The 15,926-nt window shown below is 43.4% G+C and overlaps 1 protein-coding gene across 1 annotated transcript in view; it reads left to right on the top strand.

Moving 5' to 3' along the window:
• MAP3K13 (mitogen-activated protein kinase kinase kinase 13) overlaps window positions 1-15,634 on the top strand; it is a 42,867-nt gene extending 27,233 nt beyond the window's left edge. Inside the window, exons 7-14 of the mRNA XM_015426836.1 lie at window positions 800-908; window positions 1,995-2,104; window positions 3,788-3,904; window positions 4,676-4,813; window positions 7,796-8,513; window positions 8,763-8,830; window positions 13,419-13,716; window positions 15,442-15,634. Coding sequence (XP_015282322.1) covers window positions 800-908; window positions 1,995-2,104; window positions 3,788-3,904; window positions 4,676-4,813; window positions 7,796-8,513; window positions 8,763-8,830; window positions 13,419-13,716; window positions 15,442-15,543 — 1,660 coding nt within the window. The 3' untranslated portion in view covers window positions 15,544-15,634. The remainder of the gene's footprint in view (window positions 1-799; window positions 909-1,994; window positions 2,105-3,787; window positions 3,905-4,675; window positions 4,814-7,795; window positions 8,514-8,762; window positions 8,831-13,418; window positions 13,717-15,441) is intronic.
• The last annotated feature ends 292 nt before the right edge of the window (window positions 15,635-15,926 follow it).

Raw genomic sequence — 15,926 nt, 5'->3', positions numbered from 1 at the left:
CTTAGCTCAGGAAGGACGGCTCCAGAGCAAACTAATTTATGCCATAGTGAAATTGCTCACTCACAACTCTAATGCCAGTAGCTCACAGAGTAGAATTTTTGCTCACAAGACTCCACAGCTTAGAGGGAACATTGGTCCTGACTCTGGCAAAATTCACTTACACAACCCACAACAGAAATGTTGACAGAAAGTGTGCTTAGGGAGATACTATGTGAAAAATGGAATTTCCCTTGATTGGTTTCTTGCTAGTGAAGCATGAGGAAATGTGTAGATGGATTCTGAGTGTTTCTTGCATTGGATGAATGTGCTGCCACCAGTGAAATGGAGGAACAGGATCCAAGCTGTACATGATGTGAGTTGCTGTCTATGGATGACAGAGAATATGCATAGTCTGCATAGCAGATGGGTGTGAGCATAGTATAAGCAACCACACTGTGTCAGGAAGCGTATCAGTGTGAGTGCAGCATGCCTTGCTGCTCTAGGTTTAATGAAAGTTTACACCTTTTGTCCTGCATTGGACCCATGATCATTGCTCTGGATCCAACCCACTTTCTTTAAATTGACAACCAAAGCTGAGATCTCTCCCTGTACACACCACTCTAACAATGCAATGCCTATTCTTGTGCAAATATATAATAATTTATTGTAATGTGTTGGCTTGATAAAATGACTTCAGATTCATGAATACCTTAATATCGCCACAGTTTACTTGAAATGTCACTGTAAAGTGAAGTACTCCAGATATGTTCATAATCATACTTTTAACTTACTGCACAGATGGACTCCATTTATTTTCCAGGCAAAGCAAGCCCCGGAATCGGCCCTCTTTCCGACAGACACTTATGCACCTTGATATTGCATCTGCTGATGTGCTGGCCACCCCTCAGGAGACTTATTTCAAGTCTCAGGTAAATCTAGAAATGCTACTAGCAGCAGAATTGCACAGGTATGGTCAGCTTTCTACGTGTCTTCTAATGAGCTGTGTATACTTGAAAGAGGACGACAAAGCAGAGGCAAGGACTGATGGTACTAAATTGGTGTGTGTAGGGGAATATGAAGGGAAGAATTTTAGGTATGGGACTCAACATGTGTCTGAAGTACTTAAAAAAGAGGCACGGGGCAAAGAAACAAAGCGTGTTCTACAACAGAATGACATTTGCTCTGGCACCTTAGGTATTAATTATTTTACAGTACTATAAAGTTTCATAAGCAGCCTGCTTCTTCAGATGTATTCCATAAACCAAAAAAGTGTGGGTATTCAGAGAGATTGAGCTACAAGAGGGAATAAACCAGATAAAGATAATACCCTAATACAGACTACACCTTTATCACTGAAGTACTGTATAGGAGTAAAGAAAAGTGCGTCTGAGGCAAATGTTGTATGAAATTAATGTAACAGTGCAGGATATATGCCACAACAAGAAGAGACATTTGGATTCTTCTAATTTGTTATTGGCTTGTTGCAAGTCAGGCCAAGCACAGCAGTGCTTTTTTAAAGATAAGGAGAAGTCTATCTTAGGTGCAGCAATCTAACATCATTGTGGTAATTCAGCAAAGGTAATCCCTGTACAGAAGTGTGCCTGGATGCACATCCTGATCCCTATTTGCATGATGATGAACACTTGGGCCTTACTGAATTGGCTGGATGTAGATAGGGTGGGGGGGTTGGAGACGGGGGAAAGACAGGAGTTGATTGATCTGAAACAGAATCAGTTTTATAGACTAAGATTACCTCATTATAGTACTGTTCCTGTTAGCGATGGTTGAATGAGTGTAGGAAAATCAGATTAAATTACAAGGAGAGAGTGGGAAATTAGATGGCATCAGCCTTTCAGAATCTGAAATGGTATTGTTTGTATAAAGATACCAAGCAGCCTATAAATACTTGCTGAGGTCTCTTTTCTAATATGCAGGAGAAGCAGCCCTTTTTATGGCAGTTATCACTGCCATGAGTTATGTTGTGTAATCATTTAAATGTAACATTGTTCTGGCAGGCTGAATGGAGAGAGGAAGTGAAGAAGTACTTTGAGAAAATTAAAAGTGAAGGAACTTGTATACACCGGTTAGATGAAGAACTTATTCGTCGCAGAAGAGAAGAACTCAGGTCAGTTTATTTCTTAAGGACATAAAAGAAACCTGCTGGTTCAAATAAGGGCTCATCTATCCCAGTATCCTGTTGCCAACTGAATGTCCACCTAGATACTTATGGAAATCCCAGAAGTAGGGTGTGAAGGCAGTAACCTCTCCCCTCTTTGCCTTCCTCACTCCACCGACTGATATTTAGAAACCTATTGCCAGCAAGTCTGGAGGTTCTAATTGGCTAACGTTGATAGGTCTGTCCTCTATGCATTTGTCTTAAACTCCTTATAAGCTGTTGGCCATCATCACTTTGGGCGGCCAGTTGGACTCCAACCCAGAAGATCTGCACCGGGCTTTACAAGCCGTGGCTGGGTGGCTCAGATGGAGCAGGCTGAAATTAAACCCGGTGAAGATGGAGGTCCTGTCCTTGAGTCGGACCAGACCGGGGTTAGGGCTCCCACTTCCGACCTTCGACGGGGCACCTTTGGTGCCAGCTTCGGAGGTTAGGAGCTTGGGAGTGCTCCTGGACCCCACCTTAACGATGGAGGCCCAGGTGGCAGCCACTGCCAGATTGGCCTTTTATCATCTTCGGCTGGTATGGCAGTTGGTTCCTTTCCCCGACCGCAACGACCTAGCTACAGTGATCCATGCGACGGTCACCTCGAGGCTAGACTACTGTAACGCTCTCTACATGGGACTGCCTCTGTCGCAGAATGCTGCGGCCAGGCTGTTAGTGGGCGCTCCTAGGTGGGAGCACATCCGACCTGTACTGAAAGTGCTTCACTGGCTACCTATAGCATACCGGATTCGTTTCAAAGTGCTGGTGCTTACCTTTAAAGCCCTACATGGCCAGGGTCTGACATACCTGAGGGACCGCATTTCCCCACATATTCCCCAAAGAGCACTTTGGTCGGGGTCACAACACTGGCTGGTGACCCCGGGCCCCAAGGAGGCCAGGCTTGCGGTAACGAGGGCCAGGTCCTTTTCAGTGGCGGCTCCTATCTGGTGGAATGTGCTCCCGGAGGAGATCAGGACCCTGCGGGACCTCGTGCAGTTCCACAGGGCCTGTAAGACGAAGCTCTTCCGCCAGACTTTCAAGTAGGAGCCGCCACTGCCACTACCACCACCGCTCCAGTACAGAGTGATACCGCCGGAGGGCCAGGTAACATCTATCTATGGCCCTAGCTCTCCCCTTCTCTTTGCAAGATGTTGGGGAGTTTTATCTTTGCTGGAATTGATGGAATTGAATTTTAACTTTTATCTATTTTATATACTATATGCACTTTGTGCTGTGTGTAAGCCGCCCTGAGCCCGTTCGTGGGGAGGGCGGGGTATAAATACAATGAAATAAAATAAAAATAAAATAAATTGTAACAGCAGAGTATATAAATTAAGTATGTTGGGTGAAGAACTGTTCTTTGCCTGTCCTGAATCTAGTGCTAAGGTCTCACTGGGTAATCCCAAATTTCGATATTATAACTGAGGTTCCATAGGTTACAATTATCTGTATTGAGTGCTTCTTTCATAGCTAAACCTTGATCTTGTTTTTGCAATTTGAAGACGTTTTAATCATTCATTCTTGTCTTAAAAATTACATAGGATATACGTAATTCAGAAAGATTCTGCATAAGTACATTTTGTATATATACACTGTGGCTTATTGGAAAGGCCATTAACTGCACGTCTGAAACTGTCTGTCTTTGCATAGGCATGCACTGGACATCCGTGAGCATTATGAGAGGAAACTGGAGAGGGCCAATAACTTATATATGGAACTCAGTGCCATCATGTTACAGCTGGAGGTTCGGGAAAAGGAGCTCATTAAGTATGTAACTCACCTGTGTGCCCAGCATCATGTATTTATGGGAGATTATTATAACACGGATGGGAAGTGCTGTGATCCATTAAAAAAAAAAAAAAGGTTGATTTCTACAGTTGCATTATGCAGAGGGTATTTGCAGTGGCAGGTTTTTCCAAATCTTCCCCTTTCCACAACAGCCTTCTTTGGCCCCTCCAAAGGCATTGTCAATGGTCATAGAAGCCTCGTGGACACACACACAAAACCACCAGAGGGGGTCAGTTTTGTCCAGTTTCCCCCTTGTGCCAATACAAAGTTTGCTCTGCTGGACTTGCCCTACAGAGCTTTCTGCTGATGCAAACATAGGATCTCAACACCACACATTTCTATATCTGGGTGAAGGACACAGTAATTGACTTCTGCATTGGGGAGAAGTACACCCTTTAGGTTTCCCGTGGAAACTATCATAAATGAATATCCCTTGATGTTAGGAATTGATCTGTCTGTTTCCAAACCCTGTGTGGTCACTTAATTAATCCCCCTAGTAATGGGGTGTGGAATCCTTTCCCTTAGAATGCTGCACTTCCTTATGTTTGGAATTTTGATCTGCTCCACAGCCAGGACTCCTGGTAGTTTCAGTAGTTGCTTAGCAAATAACTAGTCTTGTTTCATTGCTGATATGGGCATTTTGCAAGATGTATAAGAAAAAAATTTTTGGAGAAAGTTATTGTTCTGTACTTTGGTAATTTTCTTTTGCAGTGGGAACATTAGGGATTTTATTTTTATTCCACAATGCAGGCGGGAACAAGCTGTGGAAAAGAAATATCCCGGGACTTACAAACGTCACCCAGTCCGACCCATAATCCATGCCAATACAATGGAAAAATTGATGAAAAGGAGAGGAGTCTCTCACAAGCATGGGGGTCAGATTAAACGGTGAGCCAAGTAACAAAACAGTTTTCCACTGGGGTAGTGTATTCTGTTTGCTTGAAAGGAAGACACCCCTGAATGTAAGATGACTCTCGCACCAAGATAGCGGTATGAACAAAGTTTTTAATTACATAGTAATCAGTACACAGCAGACAATATGGACTGCAGAATAAAATAATTATTTTCACTTTTCACACCTTTACTTGTAACTGTGCACAAGTAGTATTTGATCATACTGTTTCAAATTTTAAAAGGCAGACACCATCCCCTCCACCCCGAGTGAAAGTACTAAGCAAAATCTCAGACTGACCACCTGGCAGTGTGGTCAAACCACAGGGTCATAATACTTTCTGTGAGCTAGGAAGTCACACTTCATTATATGTCCAATCCAGCAGGACATTTAAAATTAATGACTTGCCTTATCCTTTCCTATCAAAAATGTCCACAAACTACTAAACTACTGTAAACGCATAGGCTTTCTCTTTTTTTGGGGGGGGGGAGCTGAACTGCTAGACAACTCTGGCCAGAAGCACAGGGCAAGATGCAAAAGCTGGTGTGGAGTACCATTCTGAGCTACTGACCCAGAAGCATGGGTCAGTAGAGGAGCAAATACACCACCATTGTTCCTACCTCATCTTACTGTTTACCAGGCAAGGAGTTTAGCCCATGAGTCCACCCAACTCCTCCTCTGTCCCCTTGAAACTCCAAGCAGCTTGAAAGTCAGTAATTGCAGACTTGGCCTTGCTTTCCCTGTTGATCCTGTCTGCTGGTAAATGAACTCGTGCACTTTTCCCAGAGGTCTCCCCATATGTGCCGTGAGTCACCTTTCACACTCAGCGGATCTTTATACTGAGTGAAAGACAAAAAAGGTTAAAAAAATGTTGTCTTCCTTTTTGAGTAAATATGATAGTACCAGCTTAGATAGATGACTGTGTTGCCCATTTCTTATGGCAAATGTTGGGGCTCTCATGGCACAAAAGTACTGCCCTTGCTCCTCATTATATTTCAGAAGAGAAATCCCAGAAACGTTTGGAAGTCACACCCTTCACCCCTGTATTTTTCTAAAGCAGTTTTTCCCTGGGGTGCAAAGTATATCCTCAGGAAAGATTAGAGGGAAGCTCCTCTCTTATCTTTTGGATTGAGTATAATACTTTTTTAGAAGAGGTGTTTTAAAATACATATTTTCAGCCGATTCATGCTGCTGTGAAACTGAGATCCAAGGTTCAAAGAGAGTAATATTAAGGTGCTGCTACTTCATTTGTTGATCTAGATTACTAAGAAGACAGCACACCTAGGTTTTGATGATGACAAAGTACTTGGAAGTGTTACCAAATGCAGAACATCTTCAGGGATTTGGTCCAAACTGGAAGCTGCTACCTGTTTTGCTTCTGCAGCATGAGAACTTTGGACAGTACAGCCTCTGGCTCCACTTGTTTCTTGCTTGTCTTAGATTCCTTTGTCTTCTGCACAGTGAAATAAGAGAATGAATGTTTGAAAACCAGACATACACAATCAAGGAACAAATTAACACTGAGAAGCTTCTCAGAGTCCATGAAACATAAAGTGGAAATTCACATTTGTAAGCTATGGATCCTTCAGTGTCTGATTAGAATGATAATCTCATTTGTGCCATTTTCAAGAGTGTACTAATTACTAACATATTAACATGCTACAAAAACCAGTGTGGTGTAGTGGTTAAGAGTGGCTGACTCTAATCTGAAGGTTTGATTCCCTACTCCTCCACATGAAGCCTGCTGGGTGACCTTGGGCCAGTCACAGTTCTCTCAGAACTCTCTCAACCCCACCTACCTCACAAAGTGACTGTTGTGGGGAGAGGAAGGGAAGTTGATTGTAAGCCGCTCCAAAACTCCTTAGGGTAGAGAAAGGCGGGGTATAAAAGCCAACTCTTCTTCTAAGTCCCCATGTCTCCCACGTCTGTTTTCTGATGAGGCTGGCTTCACTTATACTTTCTCCAAAGAGAATAAGTGCTTTCCGCATGCAGATTCTGCACCCAGTCTTTTTCTTTCATGGAAGGCGGCAGGTGCTTGTGCTACCTTTTGTACCTTGTTTTGAGCACAGAAGCAGGGTTGCTTTCCATTTATGCAATAGATTTGTGGCATTTGGCTCATGGGCTCACTTTCAGCTTGATGCTAAACATGCGTAGTCCCTAAAGCCTGAAGTTGCAGCTGGCGTTTATTCCTGTAGCTGATTGATCACTGATGCCATTGACTCTTAGCAACACTTGCTTTTAGCATCAAGTAATTGCTTTAGAAGCTTGACAAGATGTAGCAGTATAAACAGTATTATCAACACCGAGAAGGCTGTGGGATTCATACATTCTTAGTATATAGAGACCAGGTCCCCCCAAACAAGTGCGCAACTAGATTCATCTGAGGGCCAAACTAGATGTGACAGCATCATCAAGTCATCTAAAAATGATGTGAGGTCCCGATCCTGATTGGCCTGATGCACAGCAGGTTGTAGTTCTCTTGCCCCCCCCCCACAAGCTTATTCAAATCCTGAAATGTATCCTCCCACATCTGTTTTGGCACTTGAAAAGGCATGGGAGAAAACAGGAGTGCCGTGCTGTGGGCCTGATCAGGACTGAGCCCTCATCGGCATTCTTAAATGACTTCAAAATGCTGTTGTCCATGAAGACACTGTCAGGTGGGAGGGTGGGTCATTCTGTACTTGTCCCCAAAACAGCAGCAAACATGACAGACTTTCTTTGAATGTCAGAGAAGGACTTGTTGGATGCGTAATAGCCTTTAGTTGTATCTGAAGTAGCGCTCCTGATTCTGGCATTATTTATGCTTTTCTTGATGTGTACCAATTCATACTTCATTTTAAAAATGCACTAAACTACTCCACAGTAATCAGTTAGTAGACACATTGTGCAATGAGAGAAAATGTGAAAAAGCTCTATACAACTGAGCTTAGCATTTACTAATTCTAACAGAGAAAATGCTATTTTGCTTCCTTTCCCAGGCCTGATCTGCTGAGGTCTGATGGCATTTCCAACACTGAGGTAGGCCCTAGTGGCTCTCCCCTCTCAGGGAGTCCCAAGATGTCTACAGTTAGTAGCAAAGGCCGTTACCGTAGCAAACCACGCCATCGACGAGGAAACAGCAAAGGCAGCTACAGTGACTTTGTAGGGATTTTGAAAAACCAGCCAGCCCAGGATGACTCAGACCAGCCGACTAACCATCATCAGCACCATCCTCCTCATCATGGGCATCACCCTCGGCTAAATGTACATGGGCAGGACATAGCCAACTGTGCTAGCAACCTCCGGTATTTTGGCCCTGCTGCAGCCTTGCGGAGCCCTCTTAGTAATCATGCGCAGCGGAGGATGTCTGGCTCTAGCCCTGACCTTATCTCTGCTGCCGTGGAAGCTGATTCACGGAGGAATCTGGAGGAGGATGAAGGCAGCAAGGCTAATAATTGGGAATGCTGTAAAGGCGACATGTGCAGCCTCTGTCCGGAGTGCAGACTGGGGGGAAATGTTTCAAACCAAGGGCAGTCGCTTGAGCCAGGGCTGGAGCAGCTGGAGGCACCACTGCATGACCCACTGTATGCAAATGGCCAGTTTCTTGGAAGGAGTGAGGGAAGTGAATTTAGCTCCCATAGGCCAGGATCATCCCTTGGTGCCTCACACCCAGCGAGCACTCCAGGACTGCTGTGTAAAACACGACCCATCCCAAAGGTAAGGTTCTTCTAACCTTCTCACAGACAGTGGATTGGTGTAACCTTTGATGTCTGATCATGTATGCTAAATTTGTTGGATGTGTCCAGGAGTTCATAGTTCTTGCCATGTAGAAGTACATTCTAAGGTTTCACTTCGTGAGCATTGTAGTGTGATTTGCTTTTTTATTGGAGGCCATATCGCTGTGTGTTTGTAATTGGCCGTTGGTAATAATTGGCAAACCACAGTAGTCTTTTATCTCCCTGCCAGAGTGGTGATGATTCTTCAGAAGAAGAAGGAGAGGTAGACAGTGAAGTGGAATTCCCTCGAAGACAGAGGTAAAAACTTAAATTGATGAACTCTTCCTGTAATTGCTAAGCAACTGATTGGTTAATGAAAGGGATTGGATTTTAGTGTGATGTAATTCGATCGTGGCATGATAACTGAGAGGATTGATTCTCCTACAGCACATCTTCTTTAAACAGACTTTTCTAGTCTTCCACATATCTAGAGAAAATGTAGCAGGTAGTAGAATAACACTTGCCTCTCAATCCATGGCTACATTATGTTCATTGATGAACAGGGAGCAAATCCATGGACTATCTGCACAAAAGATTTTCTTCGACATTTGATGGAAACAGCATACACTTCTGACACTTTTCGGAACAGAGGGCAGATTTGACGAAGGACAGATTCAAGATTATTTCCCAGTTAGTTTTTTGGATTATCTAGGGACAGAATAAATGATGGATTTAAATTAAAAGGAGTGCTAAATATCCATTTCTCCTTGATTTTAGAATTCATTGATTATTATAGGCAGCAGGATGTATGTTGTACAGATATGATTGTTTTGTCATACTGTGCCTCTCAAGAGGTGTTCAGAGTAGAGGATTATCAGGTCAGTGTGCTAGAGGGTTTAAGTCACAGTAATTGTGTCACGCTGGCTCTTGTAGTGATGTCACACTGTCTGCTCAGACCTGTATTACTTCTAAAAAGTAAATCTAACTGCAAATTAATATTCACATATGAGTGAGTTCAGTAACTCTAGTTCGCTGGCACGGCTACTTCACCCTGCTGGTATCAATGTAGTAATCTCTTGATGCTGTTGTTTGTTGCATTTGTGAAATTCTCATCATCCTGTAGTGTTCTGTAGACAGTCCCTCCTTTTTTTTTGGCCCCCCCAAAGGGGATTTTTTTATTGCTTTTCTAATAACTACAAACAGAAAATTATGAAAGGGAAACTACAATCTAAGGGAGAAAGTAAAGAAAACCCTCTAAAAACCCAAGAGATGGTGATCATACATACATTTGCAAAATTCCCTTTAAGCCTAAACACAAGTTAAGTGTAGTTGAAAATGATCATCTATCTATTTACATATTTAGATATTCATCAACAATTGTAGTTTCATAAAAAGACTGTAAAAAGATGTACAATATACTTGTTTTAGATACTCCAGAGTAGATTAACAATCTATCCCCCCCCCTTTCTGTGTCTCAATTGATAGCTTTGTTTGGGGGCAGCAGCCCCCAATTTAGAGTCAGAGTCTTCTTTGGAAGATCCAGCCTCTCCTTCTTCTTCGCTTTCTTTGGCAGCATTGGTCGCACCGTCTCCAGCTGGGCTGCTATGTTGACAGAAAAACTCGCAAGCCTTTTCAACAGAGTCAATCCTTTCTTTTCCATTTGCATATCTAAAGATTAATCATCCGGGTGTTAGCCATCTGTAGCAGACATTGTGCTTTTGTAGAAATAAAACCAAGTCTCTGTATTTCCTTCTTTTCCTTCTTATCTCAAATGGAATGTCTTTCAGTACTCTTATGTCTTTGTCTTTCATCTTCAAGGTTGCGCCATTCGATGCTTTCAGTAGTTGATCTCTCACTTTTCTTCGGGAGAATCTTATTGTAACTTCCCCTGGCAGATTATTCTTTCTGATAAATTCTGTATACGATCTATGGACTGTATCAATTTCACTTTGAAGTTGATCCGATGTCATCTCTGCCAAGGGAGCTAATACATCGCCAACAATCTGTCTCAGATTCTCTCCTTTCTCTTCTTGGACACCTTGAAGTCTCAAGACATAGCTTTCCCTTTCCATTTGCAGCTGTAATACTCGAGACTCTTCGATTTGGCATTCCCCCCCCCCCAAAGTCTGTAGTTTTTTATTCATCTTTTTTGAGTTGGTATCAATCTCTTTAAGTTCTTGCTCTGTTTTTTTGATTTTCTGTGTATTCACAGCCATTTGTGCTTGTGTATTGAGTTTATTGTCCATTGCCATAATTTTCTCCAGTAGGGGGCAAAGTGCTTCCGACAACAACCTTTGGAGTTCCTCAGTTGAGTCCTGTCTAGGTACAGAACTAGCAGGGCTGGAACTTCCGGGAAGAAGCTTTGTTTTCGCTTGTTTGTCTCTCTGGTCCTTCACAGGCGATGCCATGTTTGAGAGTTGTTTACTTTTATTAAAAGTTTGTCAAAGTCTCTGGAAGTTCTTATATCACGCGGTAAGCTCTTACAGTCTCTTTATTTTAATCCATTCGCTTTTTGTAGTGCGCCCCCCCCCTTTTCTGGCTTAAAATCACTTGTAAACAGTTCTTAGTGGAGGAGAGTCCCCTTCCCCCCCTTGTTTTCTTTCGGGAGGGCCATGCGGTTTTTCGTTGTTCTTGCTTGTACTTAAACTCACATTTTCAATGATTGTTCGCATGTGTCTGAAATCGCTTGATCACCAAACGCTTGCTCTGGTGTGCTGATCTTGTTCCCATACGGGACGCTCCACAGCGGGACTGTCGGGGCTTGGAGTAGCTCCCCCTCACCGGCTTGTCTCGCCGGAGGGGGGCTCTCTAGCGCCCCATGGCTTTGGAGCTCTTCACTTGGGCTCCTGGGGTGGCGCGGACGATCACGCCCCCCCTCCCAGCCGTGGGCGCTGGCAGGCTTCTCCCAGAGGTCCGGGGGAAAGTGACTGCCATGGCGATCGCCAAGACCGGAAAAATCTTCTTTAGACAGTCCTGATACTTGCTCTAGACTTCCATTTGTTGTTGTTCAGTCGCACAGTCGAGTCCGACTCTTTGCGACCCCATGGACCAGATCACGCCAGGCTTCTGGTCTTCCGCCGTCCTCCGAAGTTTGCTCAACTTCATGTTCGTTGCATCTATGACACTGTCTAACCATCTCATCCTTTGCCGTCCCCGTCTTCTTTGACCTTCAGTCTTTCCCAGCATCAGGGTCTTCTCCAGTGAGTGCTCCCTTCTCATTTGGTGGCCAAAGTATTTGAGCTTCAGTTTCATTATCTGGCCTTCCAGGGAACAGTCAGGGTTGATTTCTTTTAGGATTGACTGATTTGATCTTCTTGCAGTCCAAGGGACTCTCAAGAGGCTTCTCCAGCACCATAGTTCAAAAGAATCTGTTCTTCGGTAGACTTCCATAGCCTTCTCCTGTTAGCTTGAGTAAATGCTGTATTGGCTTTTCAGTTGTCCTACTTCTCTGAGTATCTGGCTTCAGCAGAATGTAAAAGTGGCATTTTGTACTATAAGGAAGTGCTGAGCTTTTTAAGATCTGGCAAACAAGGGTGCTTATAGAAAAAGCCACCTTTGCTAGGTCAATTTAGCAGCTACTGAGGAATGCCATATAGGCTGTGAATTATCCTGTCTGTAGCAGTTAGGTAAAAATGCTTGGAACGTAGAAAAGTGAAGAGTGCAGGGGAAGTTAACCTGCTTTTCCTTTTCGTATGTTCTGTTATCCAAACAATAAAGGATCTGGGGAGGGGGGGGAATAGCTATGCAGACTCTCTCATGCCAGTTCCATCTTCTAGCTTGTCAGTATGCTTCTTGAACTGAAAGGAACATCAGCTAGGTGAAGGAGGCCACTGAAGTTCAGAATTCATCATGAAAGGTTCAATGTGTATATGTTGCATAGAGGATCTTTTGATATTTCCATCTGAGTGATTTCCATCTGAGGTCTAGACATGGACAGAAAAATCCTGTATTCCCCTTGTGTACGATACTAAACTATACTGACTCTACAGAGATGTTGTTGAACTCACTGAAGAAATTGTTGCCAGATTTTGCTTTTGTGAGAACTGCTGTGAAACCCCTGTATGCAGATCATCATATGGAGGTTTTTTGTTGAAAGTACATGCCCTGAGAATCCATGGTTATAACATCTATGTCCATATCGTATACAATTTTTTGTAAAATGAGGGTCACTAGAGAAGGAGCACATTATTCTAATAATCCCATATGTCTGCGAACACTACTCTGTGTAAAGATGGTTCTTTTGTAGCTTTAATTTAAATTACTTATTTTTTGGACATGCATAGTATTGTGAAGAGATCTGATATACTGGGTACACTTCTAGAATCCTGAATATTAAAGTAATAGATTTCAGTTCAAGAATACACCAGTTTCAAACCCAGTTCTCCCAGATTAGATTCCCCACTCCTCCACTTGCACCTGCTGGATGACCTTGGGCAAGGCATAGTTCTGGCACAGCTGTTCTTGAAAAGAGCAGTTTCTGTTAGAGCTCTCTCAGCCCCACCTACCTCACAGGGTGTCTGTTGTGGGGAGGGGAAGGGAAAGGAGTTTGTAAGCCGCTCTGAGACCCCTTTGGATAGTGAAGGGCGAGGTATAAATCCAATCTCTTCTTCTTCATATGTGGGGTAAAATCTAGATGAGATGTTCTGAAGCATGAAACATTTTGGAAAGCTTATTTGGTTATAGTTTTTTCTCAAAAGCATGGGAGAAAGATTTTTATGAGGCAGTTGTGTTTCCTCGGTTAAAAGGAGAGAGGTTTTCCTGTGGCAGATTTTGACCCATCATGAGTTTAAGTCTGTATGCATAACAGACATGATTTTAGGAACTTGGCCATCGTCCTTGTGGCCCTACTTAATTGCATGTAGCCTTTAAGTCTTGTCAATAAGACTAACCTGTTGTGGATTTGCAGGCCACATCGCTGCATCAGTAGCTGCCAGTCCTATTCAACTTTCAGCTCAGAAAACCTCTCTGTGTCTGATGGAGAGGAAGGGAATACCAGTGATCATTCCAACAGCCCAGATGAGCGGGCCAACAGGCGAGAAGAGCAGCTGGCTGAGAAGCTGGATGAGATGATGTCACAGACTCCAGAAATCCCCATTGAGATCTCTACTCAGTCTGATGGGCTTTCAGATAAGGAGAGTGCTGTACGCAGGGTGAAAACACAGATGTCACTGGGCAAGTTGTGTCCTGAGGAACGTGGCTATGAGGTCAGTATTGTTATCTTTTCTGCCTTTGTGTAGTTGAAAAATCAATTAGATGCTTGGAAACTAAAGCTATCAGTTAAATGTCTAGTGGATAAATCTGTTAAATATAAGTAAAATACAGCAGGATTCCAAAGGTTTTTGCCATCTCTGAGGTGAACAAGCCCCTTCTCTCTTTCCTTAATATCAACTGTATTAGGCCTGAAATTTTCCCTATCACCTCTGTCCAGAGCTATTCATACCTAAAACCATTAGAAACGATCACTCCTCCTGACCACACTTTTAAGTTCCCAGCCTTGGGGAGATTCAGAGGTGTTACATAGCAACCACATAAAACAGTAACACCCCCCCCCCCAGTTCTTAAACATGGATGGGAAGAACCAGTGAGGCTAATCTATCTTGGTTTCTAAATGAACTTCTGTAAAAGTTCTGGATGGAACTGGATATTGAGTTGGGTTCTGCCTACTTTCTGCTGGTGGAAGCAGATCATCCCCTTCCTTGGTGGCTCTGGACGGGAGCCCCCCAGGACATGGTGGCTCTAGACGGAAGCCCCCAAGCGATGTCGACTTGACACTGACAGTTGCCAGCTGGCTCCAAAACAAGGCCCTTGCACCTGCCTGGTCTGGTAAGCAGAACCCACATAGCAGGGTGAGAGATGGGACAGCTGCAGTCATCTGTGTACCACTGTGAGAGTTGTTGTCCAGGGCCCTGGGGGAACTCTGTTACTGGCAGGCAGCAGTGCCTTGGAGGGTTCCTATTGATGTTTCCAAGGCCAAGGAAACACCACCCCCACTGTTGCATAGCATTTTCATGGCAGAGTTTCTGGGTGGGTTTCATTTTCTGAGCCACCCCAAGCTGCACCCAAAAGCTCAGAGATTTCTTTGGAGACCATGTCCATGCCAAACATCGCCTCCTGAGCCCTGACCCAGCACGAATTTTGACTTCTCATGCGGTTTGTGCCTATCCTTACTGACCAGGTCTCCATTTCAGATGAAAAGCTGCAGCATGTGTAAATTTTTAGCAAGTTTGTTCTGAGTCTTCTGTCTTGTGCAATGGATAAAGAATGCAAGAGTGCTGTTGAACACAATGCAATAGGGATTTCTTTTTGCTTCAGAAGATGCAAGGAAGTACCACTAACATGACAGAGCTCTGATCCACATGAGGAAGTTAGGAGATCATGCAAAATTTGTTCACCTCCATAAGTTAGTGAAAGAAGAGTCGATTAGAACTCTTTCCAGACATAATAGTTTTCCAAGTACAGGAAAATATTTAAAAATTGTGGCTTCCTTTTTACAGTCCCAGGAACTCTATATTCTGTGACTTAACACTTGGCTGAACTACAAATTGGCTTTTTGGGAATCTGAAGCCTAATTCTACTATGCAGAGTTGAATATGTTGCAAACTAGCAGACAGAACTGAAACAAAATTCTATTGGAGGGTCCCTTCAGTAGCAGAACTAGAGCAGCTTCAGCTGAAGCAGTTGATGCTGACCAGGAATTAGTACCTCAGGTCTGCTGAGGAACGTTTTGTGTCATCTACCTGAGTTTTTTCAGAAAAGTTTTTGTAGTCTGCTTCAGGAAAAAGGGGATAGTAGCTCTTTTCTCCAAAACCTTGTTATGTCCTTTCATTATGCATTGAGGGGGTGCTGTTTTTGTCTGATGCAGATGAAAATACTGACCAGAAGTGCCCAAAACTAATTTCAAAAATTGTTCTGTGCACTTTGTGTTGCAGAATCCTGGGGAGTTTGGAGGTTCTGGTGGGGACTCTTCTGATGGGGAGTGCTCTGATGCAACTGTGAGGACCAGTAAAGCTGGTAGTTCTGCAACCTGGTAATGATGACCTCTGCTCCTCAGTCGTTTTATCAGCTGGCATTTTGATTCCCTCAAGAACCCACTTTCCGTTTCTTCTCTGAGAAACTGCTTCTCCACCCCATCACCAAAACGATCTGCAATAACTTGAATCTTTGGAGAAATGTTCTGATGAATCGGTTTTTCTGTGAGCATTTCAATCAAGAATGGCAGGGATGTATTTTATTAATAGTTGAGCTACTGTACCATATTTTTGGCATTTTAACACTTTTTACTCTAAAGAGTGAATTGTATCATAGACAAAATTTGTTGCAAAAGAAGAATTAAGATGATAGGCTTATAAAAGCAAATAATCTTTTTGAGTCTTTGATTGCCTGCCTGGATAGGCTAGGATGTGATGCTGCTGTT

Source organism: Gekko japonicus, unplaced genomic scaffold, assembly GCF_001447785.1.
Source record: "Gekko japonicus isolate JY-2015 unplaced genomic scaffold, Gekko_japonicus_V1.1 scaffold14, whole genome shotgun sequence".
NCBI lineage: Eukaryota > Metazoa > Chordata > Lepidosauria > Squamata > Gekkonidae > Gekko > Gekko japonicus.
The sequence above is the reverse complement of the archived record's forward strand: the minus strand, read 5'-3'. Positions and strand labels throughout refer to the sequence as shown.